General features: G+C 42.0%; 1 protein-coding gene across 12 annotated transcripts in view; it reads right to left on the bottom strand.

The window, feature by feature from the left end:
* Positions 1–20,002, bottom strand: part of LRRFIP2 (LRR binding FLII interacting protein 2) — a 387,303-nt gene that overhangs the window by 187,707 nt on the left and 179,594 nt on the right. For 6 of the 12 annotated variants that reach the window (XM_078688285.1, XM_078688276.1, XM_078688273.1 and 3 more), the window contains 2 exons: positions 12,134–12,202; positions 7,248–7,361 (listed from right to left, as the gene is read on the bottom strand). The exons of 5 other annotated variants lie outside the window; for them this stretch is intronic. In XM_078688285.1, coding sequence (XP_078544411.1) covers positions 7,248–7,361; positions 12,134–12,202 — 183 coding nt within the window. The remainder of the gene's footprint in view (positions 1–7,247; positions 7,362–12,133; positions 12,203–20,002) is intronic. One more of the 12 variants, XM_078688275.1, reaches the window with a different exon arrangement.

Genomic DNA, 20,002 nt, shown 5'->3' with positions numbered 1-20,002 from the left:
ATATCAAACACTGTACTGCTATTCTTCTGCATGGAGGAAATACTGCTCAATAGCCTTTCCAGTGGTCCCCCATGTTAATCAATGCGAGAAACTGGACCGACCGTACCGAACACACCATTGGGTGCCATTCACTAGCAGTGCATGTAGCGCACCCACGCCCATGCCCTGCCTCTTCCAGACACTGCACCCTGCCCCCACAGAGTACTCTGATGAAGCAAGAGACATACAGCAAATTGATTATTTTAAAAAGGATTTCTTTTATATGTACACCTAATTTGTATTGTGATGGTTTTTATGAAGTAATAACAATAAACGTTCATTCATTCGTATCTGGATATTACTCAGGTGAAATATCAAAATTAATAAGAAGCTCACGCTCGACCAAAGCTGCCAGTCCAAACAACACACTAATCGATCTGGCCAAGTTAGATATCGTCTTTTGGAGTACACTTTTGGAACAGCTATTTTCTTACGTAATCAAGTCCATTCTCTTGGAAAGGTGCGAAAGCGTATCCAATCTACAAAAAGGGCCCAAAGCTAGATCCAGCGAGCTTCAGATTAATAGCACTCTTAGATTTTAAAGGGAAGCTGTTTGCTAAGCACCTACTAAACAAACTAAGGAATTGGGCAGAAGAAAAATGATAAATACCATCAGGATTTCACACCAGTTGTTCAACTACCTACAATATAATAACATTCACTCACTAGCAAAGAAATCACATACAGAAATCAACGTTATATGCCTTTTTAGTGGACTATTCCATGCGATTTGACAAAGTGAACCAACAAAGGCTGCCGACCAAGCTTTTTAAAGTGGACGTTGATCCCTATCTTCTGCATTTTATCATTAAATTGCATAACGATACATGACTACAGGTAAAGCTATCTATAGATGATACCTTAACTTCTAAATTCCACACCGAGAACGGCCTCAAACAAGGCTGTATTTTGGCCCCGTAATTATTTTGTTTGTACATTGCCAATTTAACAATGTCATTGGAGTCAGATCAGGTTATTCCTCCCATGCTGGGAGGTACAAAAATAACATTTTGCCTACGCCAATCACTTGACGATCCTGTTACAAACTCCAAAAGCCTACAACATCAATTAAATCATTTGCACAAGTATAACTTGGAGAACGGGTTAACTGTCAATCTGTCCAAAACAAAAGATATGACCTAAGGGAAAAAAACTAAATTTGTGGGGTGGGTCCTAGGAGATACTTTAATCTAAATAGTGAAACAATATGATTATCTCGGAGTGATATTTGACAGCAAATTATCGGGATTGAAAGATTTAGCAATTAGAAAGCGTAAGTCTGTGATGATCCCCAAATCGGTGCTCAGATTTGTAAATCTGTTCGGTGAGAATTCAATCAGGCCATCTTTGAAAGCTTAAACATGAAATTGATTCCATACTTGTTAAATGCATCTCCCGCGTTGAACCACAAGACCATTTTCAGTCTTGATAACATTTTTATGCAACATGTAGTAATCTGTTCCACCTTCATACAGCAACCCTTCTCTGTGTCATAAGACTAGAATTAAGCCTAAAATCTCCAATATCGGTCCAATACACAAGCACCATGAATTACTTCTGTGATTGTGCAAAAGCTGATCCAACATCATTACATTACTTACTCTCTCAGAAAGTAAGCAAAACTACATACAAGGGACTTGGAGTTGCACACCATATCGGCAACCTTAGAAACTTAGGATTTACCTGATCCACATACACTGACACAGATGAACAGACCAGCCTGTAAATTCCTAACTCGTGTTACATTTACTCTTAAACAGAGGGACTCTGACCTGGCCAAACAATACAACCATATGGACTTAGTGTTTGAGACCTATTCTCTGCAGAGTCAAGAACACTAGGGTCAAATTTGCCTGACTATGTTAATAAGCAATTTTGAAGGTTCAGATTGTTTTATGTACTGATTTATGAACTTGAAGGGAAATTGAATCCAGCTTTTAAAGATAAAACTGTCTGTTGTCTTTGTGGGCATGCAACTGAATCTCTTTTGCACATCATATGTATTTGCCCTAAACTGTTGTATTTAAGAAAAAAGCATTATTTTATCACTCATTTATATATCCGAATTTGTCTCTTTTCTATCTGGACTTAACCAACCTGTTTTTATACAACCTATCTTAATCTGTATTCTATTTTGCACACTTTGCACAGTTGCACTACATCTGCTTTTTTTTCCTTTCTTTTTTTTTTTAAAGAAAAAGTTAGGTCAAATAAGATCGACGGAAGAGGCTGCTTCAGATTGTGAAAGTGTCCGGGCCAAGGTGCAATAATAAGGCTAGTAATGTTACTGGTTGAGATTTATAAAGAGTCTCTACCGAAAACATGTAGATGTTTAAACTATACTCGACTATGCTTGTATCGAGATTCATGCTAACTGCTCCTAAATACGGATTGCAAATTATTTGTTTCTGGACATTAGTATATTTCCGTGAATTTGTATTTAAGAAATGACAATTTTTCTTTTTCTACAGGAGGGCAAAACCAGATCTACCGTTTAACCCACCTGCCACCATGATGGCCCTAAGGATAGTAGTGCAATAATATGCTAATTTAACTTTTAGATCAGGTGCACAAACTAATAACTATGTGATTCAGATATTCTGTCCACACTGAATTCTGAGTTCACATTGCAAAGAAACTTTCTTATGCCATGATTTTATAATACTATTATTTTAGAAATATTTTATCCATCTTCTGATACTTGTACTGATTGTGATGTTTGATACCTTTTATTGTAACCTTTCCATTAATGCAATAAAGTACACTTATGTTACTATTACTCCAAAGTGAAAGCAAGACGACACAAGAGTTATCACCTCAAAGATCTATCAACAGTATTACATTAAAAGACATATCAATCGAAGGCATCAAAAATGTGCATCTCCACGAGTTGTTGCTTTGTTCACACTGATGTGGTTGCCTACAGAAGTGCCCTCCATATATGTATTTTACTTACTATAGTTGATGCATTCAGTTGAAAAGTTCTAAGACTAAAGCAAAACTTTAGACCTGGGATTTATGCGGGATACACCCTGATTGAAGGATATGCATTTTATCAAACCACGCCGCCGGACGCCAGGGTTATCGGCTGAAAGGCTGTGTTAAATTGAACGCTATTTGACAGACGTTATTTGTGACGTGGCCGGCCCTTGGGGTTGTAGGCTCTACGTGGTGTAATGGTAAATTTGTGCAATAAAGGTCTTTTACAAAAAAAATAAAAAAATAAAAAATAAATAAAATAAAACTACATAAAATAGAAAAAAAAAGAAAAAAAAGTGCATCTCCTCTTAATGAAATACCTTAACATCAATTGGAGGCACTTTCTAAGAAGCTTCCAACTAAACCAGGAAACTAAGTTTACTCATGATCTTTATTAACAGTGCTGCGGTACAACACAGAAGTTCCATGAAAGAGAACTGGAAAAGAAAGTGTTGTTTAAATCAAACTAGAACAGGGATCACCATACTTTTCTGTAATAAGAGGTACTTTTATTCAAAGGAAATTCTCCCGAACCTCTAATTTTATTAGAGCTGTAGTAGTACCACATCAGACCAAATGTAAGATTACTATCAGTGATCACCTCTGTGCATCAGGCAGTGCTGCCAGCAGTAATGTAAAAAATAATGGTTTTTCAATGTGGGATGCCTTTACGTGGTAATACACGCAGCCATAAATGCAGTGCTCGTAGAACAAAGTTATTAATGTTAGTAATAGTCTCCCGAACATAGTTTGATTTTTAGAACTCAAATGTCAGCTTTAGGTTTTAGAAATGCTACTTTTTTTCCTCCAATCATCATCTTATGAATTCGGAAAATACAGATATTTTAGTTTAAAATACATACTTTTCAGTTTTGATATACATATATTACTTTAACCAAGCAAAAGGTTCTTATTTGGTTTACTGGTTTGCACACAGGAGAGCTGCTTACAGGTAGCTGAAGTATTACCAGTAGCTGACGAGCGTTGGAGAAGCCTCAACTAGAAGCTTGATCCTGAAAGGATAAAATGATCTTGCAATAAAAATGTAATTAATTAACTTGTATGAAAAGTTTTAGGAATAATAATAAGTTTGCCAAATCTCTTGGTGTCAAAAGCAAGCATAATTTGCAGAGGTTTAACTACAGAACAGTAGGCATCTCGGCCATGGCCATCCTCGCATGTCAGATTATTTGGGAATTAATCAAACCATGTCAGAAAACAACAAGTGTTTTCAAAAACAAGTCTTAAATCCATGGCAGGGTAGAGCCTCAACAATATGGAAAAAAGGGAATTTTACAACTACTGTAAAAATAAACTCAAAAAGATAGACTAGTAGATTATAACACTAACAGGGTACTCACTAACTAAAAAATTAAGTGACTGGGTATTATGTCCGCTGAAATCGTATGAGTCTGCAGTCGCTGAATAGGGTACAAATGTTTTCACGAACATTTCTGTGTCTTACAAACAATGCTGAGCACATATTGCCGCTTTAAATAGAGATTTAGTATAAAAATCTGAGGAATGAAGGTTTGACAGTGTTCCCTAATAAAACTGCAGATGGCGAATCTTTCTTTATATTCCATCATCTCCACTGTTACTTATGACTTCATGCAATGTCTTGGATGTAAGCTGCTGAAGTAACTACTTTAGATGCTGCAGCATCATTTGTGATTAAGTCAACGTATACAGCTTTTATCACTTAATCACTCAAACTGAACAGAGTTACGTAAGCGTATATAATGAACCTGATTCTACATGGCTCTTCAGTTTAGTAATTCTGAAAACGTAAAATAACAATATAATTTTATCATATCTTTCAATTAAAAGTTAATTTTAGTTACTGCATGTATGTTTCCATATAGACAAATGTTTCAATCCTTTCTATGACTGACTACGCTAGAACTTCACACCAATGTAGATATATCTTAGGACTTGTAGGTTTGGGGAAAAAAATGCTTTAACATGCGGGAGGACGGAAGCTTGCCACTTTAGAACGGAGGAAAACAAGCACTGGCAAAGCCAATACGTCTCGCCAACATGAACTATTAGCTAAAAGACTATAACAAAGCCATGGTGCTTCATAACTTCTAGATTGAGCTATTGCTGTGTACTGTGTTGCTGTGATATTATTATAAACTCACCTGGGAAAGAGATAGGATAGGGCTTGGGAGGGGGAGGGGCTGGGATGGAAGGCGCTAGTTGGGTAAGGGTAATATAACTAAGTGCCTTACTCATACCAAAATACGTAATACGGTTTGGAAATATAACGCTAGTTATTCCTAGCTGTTTGAAATAAAAAAAAAATTAAAGAAAAAAAACAGGAGCCTGGCTCAGAGGCATAATAATTATGACGTACATATACACAGCATGATGGTATCATAGGGTCACCTTTTCGTGATATGTATATGTCACGAGGGCATCTAAAGTGTAAACGTGATAAAATATTTAAATACAAGCGTGCGCAGACTATTTAAGCCTTGTGTCAGTGTAAACAGCCTCTTGCTGTGCCTTCGATGCTTGTACTCGTTTTTTTTTATAGTTTCCCATGCTTACCGTGCCAGGCAGGAGGATAACCTCCTGCACTACATAAATATTCTGAAATATTCTGTGTGGATGTGTACAATCACCACAATATTCTAGCTAGGCCTACTGGATTTGCGAGTGTTTATTATGGACAGGTATAGGACCAGTGCATACTAGCCTAATGTTAGGATATAAAAAAATGTTTTGGAGATCTGCTCTGCACATAACAATAAAGCTGCGTTTTTAGGTCAGACCTACTTTTAACAATATACATAAAGTGGGCTTTTGGTTCTGCCCTTTCAACTCTTTGGCTTTCTTCGAACAGCCTTTCGATCCATTTGCTTGAAATTGTGTCAATCATGTACTGGCTCAGCCCAGTGGAGAATTTATCACTCATCTAATACTATTGCTGTTTGGGCGTATCCGCCTGCCTCCATACTAATAGCTGCATGAGGGACTAATTTACAGCTGAAACCCTCTTTCTGTTCTGCTGGCTCCCTGCCCCTAAAATTCCAAAATGAAACTATTGCATTTTAATGTGAGGTCAATAAAACCTAGACACACTTATTGCTAAAACAAAAGCTGCTCAGACGTGACAAAGAATGTAGAAATTAATTAAAAAGAAGCATACAAACCAATTTTCAATGTGAGGACTATTTCGAGCTCATGGGCCATAAAGCACATCCTTTCAGGACGAGTGTTAGGTCACCTTTGGCTTCCCCAGCTGGCTTCTGCCAATGTCAGCACTGTGTTATGTCCCAAATGGGATGGTAATGGTCATTAAGTGGAGGGTCCGTCCCACTACTGTTGTGCAAAAATGTGTTCTTAACAACTTTAAGTTTTCTATAGAACTTTGCAATCTTAATGAATTTTCAAATGTCAATCAGCAGAGAGTAATGTGATCCCAACAGCAGTGGTCGTTATGACACTTCACTGGAATACCTTTTGTTCCAACTGAAATAATCAAAGGGCAATGGTGAAAAATACAGACTAGTCCGATACTAAAAATGAAGATTAGACCATAACCTGCAGTCATCGTCACATAAGTACACATATGCTTTTGAAACAGTCTTATCTTGAAGTTAAACTCTAACTTTTTGTCACACAAGAAAAAAACAGTTTTAGCAAAGTTGAAAATAATATTATTAATACTGTCCGCAATCAAATCGAAAATAGACGCAACAGTTCATGGGACCAAGTAAAATACAAAAAGTAAAAACAGTGTTGCATTATGTAATATATTAGTGAAATACTGAACGAATGATCCACCTAGGACTGAAGCGTGGAACAGTGTATTTGGCTGCAAACCCACTCCCGTGATTTATGCCTGCTCTGCTTTCCATCTTGATCTGTTAAATCAACCGTCTGCTCTTTCATTTAGAAGGAGTGGAAACCATTTAACCTGGAAGGTGACGTCATGTTCACAAACCCTTGGCAGATCACTGGTCATACAGTCTTTTGTGTCACTCGAGCGTAGGCAGCTACAAACAGTGCTAAGTCAATTATTTTGAAATTTTAAAGAGACAACACTGTGCACAATAATTCAGGTGGGTTAAGGGTGATAAAGTAGGTAGAGTGGATTGTTTTAGGCGAAACATAAAATACATGTCCACACGAGACATAAAAATCAGAACCAAAACCAAAAACCAACGTGGATTCGGTGCCATTTTGGTCACTTTGATGGCACAACATGCAAGACTCACACTGTTTAAATCTGGTATACCGACATCATCCACATCTGAGACAATACTCCCCCTGCGATTGGACCGGCTAAAGTAATCAGCAGCAGATTCACTGGGATCGGAAAAATCGGACGACTGAAGAATCGAATGCATGGAGGAAATAACAGACAGTAGCTAAATAAATCACCAGCGTACCAATACAAATAGTAACCATGATGCTGTGAATGAATGTAGAGTAACATGCAAATACACAGGTTAGTACTTGATCATGATATTCATCCCTACACTTATAAAAAAGAAAATGACTCCACCAGCAGAGTAAATGCACTTTCACTGAAAAATCATTCAAACATGCGGAAAGATGCTCATCATTTGAACGAAAGAAACATACAAGAAATTACACAATTATGTCACATTTCTTGGTTATGTGTAAGCATATTATAAAATCCTTTAGAAGTTCACTTCCAATATAGTGAATATAGACGTTTGTTCCGTGCAGTAGGTGAATTCCCAAATTATAAAATTAGATTACATATAATCTTAAAACACATTGCTGCATCAATTTAAGAGCCATTGTATGTGAGGTGAGTTCACAGGTTTGTTAAACATGCATGGAAGATTAGTACTGACCATAGTTTCTTTTAAAAATATTCTGGCATTACCAACCTTGCCCAGTAGAAAAGAAGTTGGAAAATAGCAGTCATTAAAATCATTGTGACAAGATAACGACTTTGAAACGAACCACCTGTGAAATATTCGTTACAGTGTGGGAACTACGTGAGGGGGGGTCGAATGGGGTGTGGGTTGCAGCCTGTTCACCGCCCAGCAATTGGGGCTCAATTTGTTTTATGTAGCACAAAAAAGTGAATCACTGGGGACTTGTGTAAATGAACAATCATCAATTAGTGGATGAATGATTCAACCAAAAAGTGACTAAAAGGAACAAACGTCTGCCTGACCAACACAAACACTCAATCCATACACATAATTACATGTTTTAAACATTTATTCAATAATAACATTTGAGTGCTCAAAAACTGATCCTAGTGCAACAGACCTAAGGGAGTGACGGGTATATATAAACAAATGAATTTGAACCCAAGAAAATACATAAATAATGGGGGTAGGGGTCCGTGAGATGTTTGCAAATTTAGTTTGACCTTGATGACCTTGTTTTAAGGTCATCATCAGCACTGGGAATTAATTAGGAACACTCATGGGCTAAAAAATTGAAGAGTGACTAAAGTGGCAGGGGTTGTCGCACGCTTTTCAAACCTTTAAAGGAACATGAATTCATACGTCCACTATTAAGTATACATAACATGCCAATGGTCACAAAGGGCCTCTGACAGTGTGCCAAGAGGGCAATTTTAACTTAGGCCTTAGATTTCAACATGTGCTACGTTTTTTTGCTTTTTTTGAATCACTCTTAAAATTACGATGGCCTGGATTCTAAATGCTTCATTCAGATCTTTAGTGTATGATACACACACACACATTCACATCAACTTATTAGAGGAACATAAGATGCAGCACTGCGCTATCACCCTGTGAATATTAGACAAGTACCCATCAAGTGCAACTGACTCCTTCAAGAATGCTCTACTGGCCTAGGAAATTATAGCTGCTAAAATAAAGCTCTTCTATTGGTGTCTATAAAAGTGACCAATAGAGGCCATACAATGGTGGAATCTTGGTGGATGCAATGTTCTCTTTGGTGATTCAAACCCAAGTAGTAACAAATAACCATCATTTAGGTCAAACAAGTTGTATACTACCCAGGATCATTCCTATAGCCCCCATTTTGGAGGGTGAAAACGATTACAAGCAAAGGAGGTGTTCTTTCACAAATCTTTTCTGCAAATTATTGCTGCATCTTGTATTGGGTTTATTTTGAGTAAGTGTTCCTGATACACACTTAAGGAACGAGGGACTTAAACTTAAACTACCATCCAGAGTCACATCCAAACTTGTTCTGAAGTGCCATTTCTGGTGCAAGCCCATCTTTCACATTTGCTACTTTCTACTGCCATGCTACAGCCCATTCCCTTTGTTCATTACGCTGCAATCTGCTCATCATTCGCGTTATCAGTAGAATCCAGGTGTGCTAAAGCCTTCTCTAATCAAGTAGCATAATCAATTAATATTGTTCCGCTCTTAATCTGGAATACTGATGAGCGCCATAAATTATGCGTAGCAAGAAAAACCCTCAAAAATAGCAGTTTGGATCCTCTCCAGTTATGTTCCACAATCTGTGGCACATGTTCGCTCATGAAAAATATCCATAACAAATAAAAATGATTCTAACCAATTCTCAGTCACATCATCTCTTCTACATGGACCAAAATCATTAACTCCTCCTTATCGAGCGGCTCCATGTGGCCTCCTTCAAACTCGGCCAAGTCAACCCTCTCTTAAAGATAAACAGATACCGACCAGAACGTCCTTAAAAATTACAGACCTATAACTAACCTCCCTCTCCTGGCCAGCCATTGACAACTCTGTGCTGGCACAACTCAACATCCACACTGAAAAATACAACCTGCACAACACTTTCCAATCTGCGTTCAGAAAAGGCTGCCCTACAGAGACTGTACTACTGTACATCACAGACGACATACACAGATCTCTGGATGAAGGCCAGGCCTGCCTCCTAGTCCTCCTGAACCTCTCGGCAGCCTTTGATACTGTCGACCATGAAATCCACCTAAACACCCTCTCACAGCGTACAGGCATTAATGGAACTTTCATTCAGTTGTTTGCTTATTTCCTGAACCATCGCTTACAGACAATCAAACTAAACAACTCCACCTCAAAAGCAACATCAGCCTCACAAAGAGTTCCTTAAGGGTCAATCCAGTCTCCTGCCCTATTCAACTTCTATATAGAACCCCTTGCAGTGATCTGAAACGAGCCAGAATTGGCAACCATCTCTATGAAGAGGACACTTTAATTTTGCACTGCTCCTTCTCCTGGAACGCTCGCAGAATCTGAAACTTGCTACCTCAGGATTTAACAGACAATCACTCATTTCCCCATTTCAGGAAGAAACTTAAACTTCCTCTCAATAAATACCTAAACCTTCCCCACTAAACGATCTGATGGGCCCGATGCTCCTACTCCACACCCTCCATTTAAATTTGAGCTTCACCGTCTCAGGGAAAAAACTGCGCCTCTACTCTCCCCACCTTCGCAACTCCCTACCATAACTACCTCAGAACTATATTATTTGCATATCCTACTGTACATCGTACACTTTTTATACTGTTACAATGTATTTTTATTTACTCTTTTTAGGAACTCGTGTAAAGAGCTCTTAGGGTCAAGTCTGCGCTATACAAAACACGATAAATACAAATAAATATCCTTAGCTATCAAGACCCTATAATCTAGATCATTCATCTGGTATGACAAAGGAACTGGATTACTAAAAAATAGAACAAATAAAAATTATATAGATTGCATTTTGGCGTCTGAATTTTAAGCTTAGGTAAAAGCAGTAAAATCTGCTATCTCCGGACTTAAGTTGCCATTTCATAGTAGAGAAATGAGCTATGCCTTTTTCCTGGGAGGATGTGTGCACGTAAACCAGTAATCGAAATACAGTCCAAAATTAGAAAAATAACAACAACTTTGGCAGCAGCACACAAACTCAACTCTTCCTTCGGGATTAGCGTCTAGCAATTAACAACTAACAACTGTGTTTGTAGAGATCTTTAAAGTATTTAAAGCATTAACATAATCGTCATCTCTCTATATTTGTAAAACTGAACACATATTTACATACGTATTACTGTGTGTGGCTGGTGTTTATATTTTTATTACACCACGGAGTAATCCACATGTCATATTTGTCCAACCCGACATCAGATACAAAACACACACACACGGTCATAAGGTTATTTATATGCCAACATCATCTGCACCCGGGAATCGATCATTTTCACGAAACTCGAAAATGTAGCCTGTACTTTATTAATGAATTCAACTTGTAATCAAAATAGGAGTAAAAGGCCAGGCAGGCACATTTACGTAAACAAATAAGATGTTTTATGGCTCATTCTAAGTGAATCGCCAAATAATAAAATTGAGTAAGAATGAAGCTGAGGGTATTAGAGTGTGGGTAATGTGTCGTCCACTGCTTGCAGAAATTCCTTAAAAATGTAAAATGGTTTGCTGCGCCACTAGCAACATCACTGTGGTATTCATGAAAGGTTGCTTTAAGGATACATTTGGCATGCTTGATTTTCGTAGCCACGTAGAGCAACCCATAGTATTTTTGAAATATGTATACACACTGTTAACTGTTGGAGGGAAATTCTGCATAGCCGCATAAGGTCAACAAAACACACATCACACCTTCACCCACACAGTCGAGTAGGCAAGTTGTGCAATTTGAACAAAACCTACCCTAGACAAAATGAAAGGGCATCACAAAGTCCAGCAAGACAATAATAATGGTAATAATGGTTCCTTCTGTATGATGATGGAGTTAGTGCAAATATTTTATTTTTCGTGCATTCATGCTAATTTTCTTATGGCTCGAGATGACAGCCACCAAATAATCAATATTGTCACAAAAATTAATTTGACGGCCTTCATATGTACCTTCAAAGAGCAATTTCAGTGTTTAATGTTTTTCTAGAAAATGAAACTCGCACCGGCTGTCTTTTGCCAATTTCATGACGCAGTCTAAATTAGATCATAAGGTCATCCAAGACATGCACAAAGGAATTTAAAACTGTTTATTTTCAAGATGTCACTTGCACTTTTCCCGCAGCTGAACGTGAAAAGTGCGATATTTTTTCAGACAGACAACACAGGACTCACTTTCCGGGCGGTGACCGATGCATAAAAACAACTCTGGCAAACACTTAAGAAAACATCATCATGCGAATCCTGCTCACCACACTATCCCTTCGCCCTCGACTGGCACGATCTGAAGAGACAGTACTTTCACTTTCATCATCTGTAGACTTTAAATATGAAATGCAAATTATTAAAATAGATCAACTGGTAAACACTCAGTTGAATGCACATCACAAACACGCACTGTTCTAGAAAACAGTTTGGCAGAACTGGTATTAAGTAATTAAAATGTAAAAATCATAGGCCAGTCCTAAAGGTTTGTTTTTAGACTATAAATATACTGTAACAAACAAGGCGTATGACCCCCCTCTGAAACCCCCCAAAAGATGGGGGACCTGAACAAAAAAAAAACATCTCTCGAAGGAAAACCCTCAAACATTCTTAATCGCAATCTACCATTTACAGCAGTGGGTTTCCGAGTACCTTTGTAACATCCAATCATAATAAGAGACAGATATACTGCTGTGGTGCACATGAACACTAGGATGAATCAAATATTATGCCGCATTGGTTAATATTTATTACATGATTCAATACCGAGCACACATTAAAAATGTCTTTATAACTTTCACTCAAAGAAAATGCCCTTGCGCGTTTCGAATATGCTTGATACTTTAAGCCCAGATTAAAAGTGGAGAGTGGACAAAGTTTTTACTGCATTCTTTGTGAGTGGTCTATAAAAGAAATGTTGATCGATCATTTCTAATTATTTGTAAAGAAACTGCCTCCATTATAGGACGATAGGTTTCAGTGTATATTAATAATTCAGAAGGCCTCCTCTAGACAAAAAGCAAGGATCTTAAGGAAGGTGATGATACATTCTATACTGCTTTTTCAGACCAGTGGAGAGGTTCCTATAGCGTGAAAAAATCTAGGCATGGTGAGATGAATTTCCCAAAGCCTATCGAGCATCTGGTGTGGCAGCAGTAAACTCAGTGTGGGCCATATTTATATCAACACACTGTCTAACAGCCAATTGAATTCAGCCCGCTAGCTAAAAGCGGGGAAAACCAACTGGATCCCAAAGTTAAGAGCCTCTTTGCGGATTCACAGGGTTGACTTGGGTTTCAGCGTCGTGGTTAAAGCAAGAAAGATAGAATCACGGGAACCTCTCCTACTGTAAATAAGATTAACAATGTAAACAACAATGCATTACTGGGAGGCAGCAGCTTAGGTACTTGTAACCAATATTGCATGTGTATTAATAAAATAACCTAGTCAAGAGAACACAGTCAGCTATTCAATCTTCCTAGTGGAATCGAAATATGGCTCCAAATCCAGGCTTTCCGCCTAGTATATTATTATTATAGAAGAACTCTAAAAGACGTCACACAATACATAAATGCAGCTAAAACGTGACACAAATCCTGGTAAAAGACTTCCTGGCGTTAAGTGTAGAGAAGTCGAAGTGGGGTAAAGGGATGCGAGAGGTGACGAACATCAGCTACTGGGGAGTGGGTGGCGGCAGTGGGAGAAGACAGGGTTAAGTGTGGTTATTAACCACCTTAACCATTTACCTCTCCTTTATGCAATAAATGAATGGAAAGAGTACATTTTATTTTGAAAATTTTTTCTCTTCACTAATTTACTTTTCTTACCATACAAGTCGTCTGCTAATCACTTTATTGGTGATAAACCAACCAAACCAATAAACCAGACTGCTGAATTAGATCAACAGTGGGTAAAAGGTCTGGTAAAACTCTGGGTTTAGTCTAGACGAGCAAGTCTCTTACTTGACAATCAAAAGAACTAGCAGAATTATAACTAGGGCGTCATCTAATAGGTCCAACAGCAAAGAATCAAGTGCCACCCTCCCTTGACGGCCCTATATGTAATTTTGTAACTAAACATTTTAACCCCTTAACCGCAGCGGCAATTCCGTCACGGTGCGGCGGTTTAGCGGAGTGGGCGGAGCCGCGTCGGCCAACGGACGTGCGCAGCACTACAAAGGTAGTGCACGCGACGGCCGTTGGCCGACAGTAGCAAGTAAGGGGTTAAAACTTCAAGAGCTACAACTGAATGAACACTTCCACAATTTTGATGGATTACATTTTGGAGTACCACAGTGGTGCCACAGGTCTGTCAATTTATCAGGCGGTGTCAATACAAGAAACAAATTCCTCCTCCTTCATTGTGAAAGCGCCCTCGTCTCTCCTTATCCCGTTGCTCTGTAAGCATATCTGGTCGTATGAGTCACTTGGACTCAAAGCCCTAGATACTAGTATATCTAAAGAAAGGGACAAGAAACATCACGCAAGATAATCTGAAAGACGAGATCAAATATAAACCTCACAGTGAATTGATAAAAAGTTTGAACACAGTTCTTTCCTCTGCTTATTCAAATCTCGACGGGCTGTAGCAAAGCATATTTGAAGCATTGGTAGTCATAATTGAAAATGAACACAATACAGCTCTATTGAAAAGTATCATGTCTGAGTTGCAAGCAGTTAACACTTGATATGCCCACTTTAGTAAGATCTATTCCAGATTGTGAAATAGAGTCTGATGTAGCAAAGTTATGTCCTACACATCTCGTGCAAATCATACTACTCAAATATCAGTGTATTTCTCCCGCCAATCCAAGTTGTCTGTATGAGACATAAATTAGTTATAGATTCCTTACCTTAGAATTATCCCCCAGGTGTCAAACTGGACTCCACATCCAGCATCGTGGTCGCCGGGATGACGTTGCGGTGCATATTTAGATGCCGCCCCTGCGTGCTGACGTCAGTTCTGACAGGACTTTCAATGCCAGAAGCGCACATGAAAGACACTGACCACTGGTGCACCACACTATGGCCCTGCAAGGGAGTTCCTATCGCTAGAAGTCAGTTCGTAGAGCAGGGAGGATAGGTGGGGCGGTAAGGAATCTATAACTAATATAGGTCTATTACAGATTCATCGTTACCAAAGGTAACTTGTTCATCTGAAAGAGACTATTAGTTATATATTCCTTACCTTACTATAGATATCCCAGCAATACCAACCTCATAGGAGGGACGGCAAAGCAAGTTCACACAAGAAAGTTCTGGAGAACAGAATGGGCAAAGTAACCATCCCTCCAGACTGGACTATTCAGGCAGTAATGTCTGGTGAACTTGTGCATAGAAGCCCACGTGGCCGCCTAGCAGATGTCAAGGAGTGGACCTCCATGTGACAAAGCAGTAGTTGCTGCTGTAGCTCTAGTGGAATGAGCTCGCGGACCCAATGGAGGTTCCTTTTTAGCTAAAGCGTAACAAATCTTTATACAAAGGATGACCCATCGAGAGAAGGTACGCTTTTGCACATCCCTACCTTTATTGGCACCCACATAGCCAACAAAGAGCTGATCATCCACCCTGAAATCCTTGTGCAATCAAGGTAGAAAGACAGCACACGTTTAGGGTTCAGACAGTGGAGTCTCTCATCCTTCTTGGAAGGGTGCGGAAGTGTGAAAAAGGTGGGCAGAGTTAGTCTGTCCGATGTGAAAGGGCGTGACAACTTTAGGTAGGAACTAGGGTCTCGTTCGAAGCACCACTTTGTCCGGATGCACTGAGAAGAAAGGGGGCTTAAAAGAAAGAGCCTGAAGTTACCTCACTCTGTGAACAGAGGTGATGGCAACAAGTAAAGCAGTTTTCAGAGTGAGATGCCTAAGAGGACAGTTATGAAGAGGCTCAAGGGAGCGCACATATGGTAAGTCAAACTAAGGTTCAAGACCCACTGAAGCATTATGAAAGGAGTTGGAGGAAAAAGATGCATAAATTAAAGAACCTCCTTACAAAATTTGAACAAACAAGGCTGATCTTGTAGCCGAAGAAAAGCAAATATGGCTGCCATATAGCCTTCAAGAGTGCCCAGAGCCGAACCCTGCTGGGCCAAAGTGAGAAGAAACAAAAGAACCTCAGAAAGAGGGGCAGAAAGTAGATCCACAGCCTTTGCTGTGCACCATGCCACAAACGTGTTCCATTGACAGGCGTATACAGTCTTATGGATGCCTGGCTGCCCAGTTGACATTACAGACTTCGTGAGGAAGGTCAAAAGCGGTCAACTGTAGCTGCTCAATCTCCAAGCAAGGAGGTGGAGGATGGACAAGTTCGGGTGGAGGACTGTCCCCTTCTGCTGAGACAGAAGATCCTCTCATAGGGGCAGTCTAATCGGAAGATAAATAGCCATTCTCAGGAGCTCGGGGTGCCAGACTCTTCGTACACAGTCTGGCGCTACAAGAATAACTTGGGCCTGGTCACGCTTGATCATCTTCAGCACTCGGGGCAGAAGTGATACAGGCAGAAAGGCGCAAAGGAGGTTGCAACTCCACTCGTGACGAAAAAGCGTCGCCGAGCGAGTGCAGCTTTGGAAACTCGAACACGCAAAACTGCTGACATTGCGCATTTATCTTCGGTGGCAGATCTAACCAAGGCTCTCCCCACTGCAGAAAGACCTTGCACCACCTCAGAATGAAGACACCATTCGTGATCCACCAGGCACTGCTGGCTGAAATCTGCCACCCTGGAGTTCAGAGAACCTGCCAGGTGTTGAACCACCACGCAGACCAGCATTAGCCGAGCCAGGGGCAGGTCTCATGCTATCTGCGGCGAACCCAAACCGCGAGACGATGCTCTTCAAGCGCGACTCCACTTCTGGTCTTGGAGTATTCACTTCCATTGTTAGTGGTCAACGATTGCATTAAGATAGACCATATACTCTCTTGCCTTGGGAATGGCACGGCACTAGGTGATACTAGCACCCCAGACCGTCCTCCCTTTTAGTAGTTAGCTTTTTCACATTCCACTGTCCTGACGAATTGCCCAGATCATTCATGACATTTTTGGCAAGAAACATGTTGACCAACAACTGTGGACCATTATAGCCACTCTGACCTATATTTGTTTTTCATATATCCTAGGGTTACATACATTAACGATTGACTTAAATTCCCTATGAGTTATTTTTAAACCCACCACTCTACTCATTCACTACACTTTCACTTACCCTTATACATCACAACGGCAGTTTAAAAGAACTCTGACAAAGTGCCCCCCTGCGGGGCCTTTTGGGTTTTGCAGCGCCGGCCGAAACAGGAGCTGTCCTGTGATGAAGCATGACACCTCTTGGGGTGTGTGAGGGCTCTTGGTTCTGAAAGATCGGATCCTCTGGCTTGATCCTTCAGGTTCTTCCGACCTTCTCATCTATAGGAACTGCACATTTTCATGCATACCTACGCTGAACCACTAGGGTAATGCCCCAAATGATGTTCGAGCCATGTCCAAAGACGAAGAGCCTCTTGACAAAGGGTGCACGACCCCACCCTGCCCTGTTTGTTGCAGTACCATATGGCGGTGGGGTTTTCTGTGAACACCTGCACTGCCTTCCCCTTTAGGGAGCGAAGGAATACCTTCAGTGCCAAGCAAATTGCCCGAAAGCTCCAACAGGTTGATATGAAGCCAGGACTCCGCTGGGGACCAGAATCCTCTGATCTCCGCCTCTCCCAAGTGGCTGTACCATCTCAGGAGTGATGCATCGGTCACCACTGTGAGATCTGGTTGGGGGACGGGAGAAGGATCTGCCTCTGACCCAATCCTGGCTCGTTAACCACCACTGCAGCTGTTGCGCAGTTCCCGCCGAGATCTGGACGTAGTCAGATATTCCCCAGATGCTACGCCCACTGGAACTTCAGGTTCCACTGAGGAGCCCGCATACGCCATCTGGCATGTTCCAGCAGCAAGATGCAGGAAGCCATGAGGCCCAGCAGCCACAGAGTCATTCTCACCGAAACCCTGGATAGAGTCTGAAAGAGCAGTATCATAGCCTGAATATCCCTGACTCGCTGCTCCAGAGAATAGGCGCCAAACTGCTCTGTGTCCAGAACAGATCCGATGAAAAGGAGCGACTGGGAGGGCGTCAGGTGTGACTTCGGCACGTTGAAAGGGAATCCCAGCGAATGCATGAGGTCCTCCGTAGTCTGGAGGCGGGAGACGAAAGCCTGGAGCGAGCCAGACTTCAACAACCAGTCATCGAGTTAGGGGAAGACTGGAATCCCTCATCAGCGCAGATGAGCTGCGACCACCGCTTTCATGAACACCCAAGGTGCACTGGTAAGGCTGAAGGTGAGCACGGTGAACCGAAAATGCTTGTGGCCTACCATGAACCATAGGTAACGCCTGCAGGGTGAGGATGTGAAAATATTCGTCCTTCAAGTTCAACGCCACCATCCAGATTCCAGGGTCAAGGGCAGAAAGGACCCGAGACAAGATTAGCATTTTGAACTTCTCCTTCCGGAGGAAGCAGTAGAGGGCCCTGAGGTCTAGGACAGGAAGCAGGCCCTTGTTCTTCTTGGGCACCAGAAAGCAGCGAGAATAGCAACCACAACCTACTTCTCGCATCGGGGCCCTTTCGATAGCTCGCTTGGTGAAGAGAGCTGATACTTCCTGGCGGAGAAGCGCCAAATGATACCCCGACGTGCGATCGAAAGACGGTGGTATGGATGGACAGGTAGTCTCAAAGGAGAAGGAGTAGCCCCTTCGGAATATCTGCAAAACCCACCTTTCTGACGTAATGGATTGCCAGTGGGGGAGGTGATGGTGAATCCTACCACCCACTGGACGCTGATGGGCCTGAAAGGTCAGACAAGGACGGTTTGGAGGCTGCTGCAGTGGGGTCGAGGGGGGGGGGGGGGGGGGGACGAAGGGGGGGAAAAGCCCGACCTCTGGTTCCCAGACCCGCGTCGCTAGGTCCCACGTCCGCGGCCACGCTGAAGCTGGGCAGGTTGTGTGGACTGGTGGCTGGGCTGGGTCGGACGTGGTGGGCTGCCCCTTCCGTAGCCAAGAAAGGGGCGAAAAGCAGACTGTGGTGGACGGGAGGAAGGAGAAAGGACTAAGGATCTGGCCGCAGCTCCAGAATCCTTAAAGTGCTCCAGAACAGAGTCTGCCCAGTCACCAAAAAGGCGACGGCCATTGAAGGGCATGTCCAGCAGAGTGGACTCAACATCCCCCGAAAAACCAGACGTCCTCAACCAGGCAGAGCGCCGAAGGGCTATTGATGTGGCAATCGTTCTGCCCAGTGAGTCAGTGGTATCCAGTCCACAGCGAATCGTGAATTTTGCTACGTCTCTCCCATCTGCCACAGCTTGGGAGAGGACGGTCCGGGCCTCCTCCGGGCACGGAGGCAACACCTGCGCAACTGTATCCCAGATGGTATGGGAGCATCGGCCCAAGAGGCACGCGGTATTCACGGACCGCAGTACCAACCTGGAGGAAGAGAACATGCGCTTCCCAAGACGATCCAGCTTCTTGGATTCCCAAGCAACCAAGCTCTCGGTGGACCACCAAGCTCTCGGGGAAAGGGTATTGGATGCGGAAAATGGGATCACCCAGAGCCGGGGGGTGGTGGTAGGCAATTGTCCGTTCCTTTGGAGCCCCTATGCTGGGCTTGACCAATTGCCCAGAAGGACGTCCATGAGTGCTTCATTGAAGGGCAAGAGGGGTTCAGAGGAAGTAGCCACTGGCTGAAGCACCTCTGTCAGGAGGTTAGTCCTGACTCCCACAGTATGGAGCTCCAGGCCCAAGGCCTCAGCTGGCCTATGCACCACCACTGAATAGGACGCTCCCGCCTCCATAGCCAGGGTAGGGGGAGAAAGCATGCCAAGGTCTAGGGAAGTGTCCAGATCACTGGCGTCACCAAATTTCTCTCTGAAGTCTGGCTCCTCCAGCTGGTCTGTCAAAGGGTCCAGCGACCCCTTCCAGTCCTAATCAACACCCTCAGGGCGTTAGGGAACACATGGGATGAATAAGGGAACTAAAGTACCTCCGGCGTCTGATTCAACATCGGCCGACGTTGGCCTGGCTCTGGGTCCATCTCGGGGATGAGGATGGGGGCAGCGCCAGGAAAGGTCGGCCATAGTCGATCCGGATCCAGGCCTGGATCCATGGGGG

This window comes from Lissotriton helveticus, chromosome 4_1 (assembly GCF_964261635.1).
Source record: "Lissotriton helveticus chromosome 4_1, aLisHel1.1, whole genome shotgun sequence".
NCBI classification, from domain to species: domain Eukaryota; kingdom Metazoa; phylum Chordata; class Amphibia; order Caudata; family Salamandridae; genus Lissotriton; species Lissotriton helveticus.
This window is presented reverse-complemented; position numbering and strand designations above follow the sequence as displayed.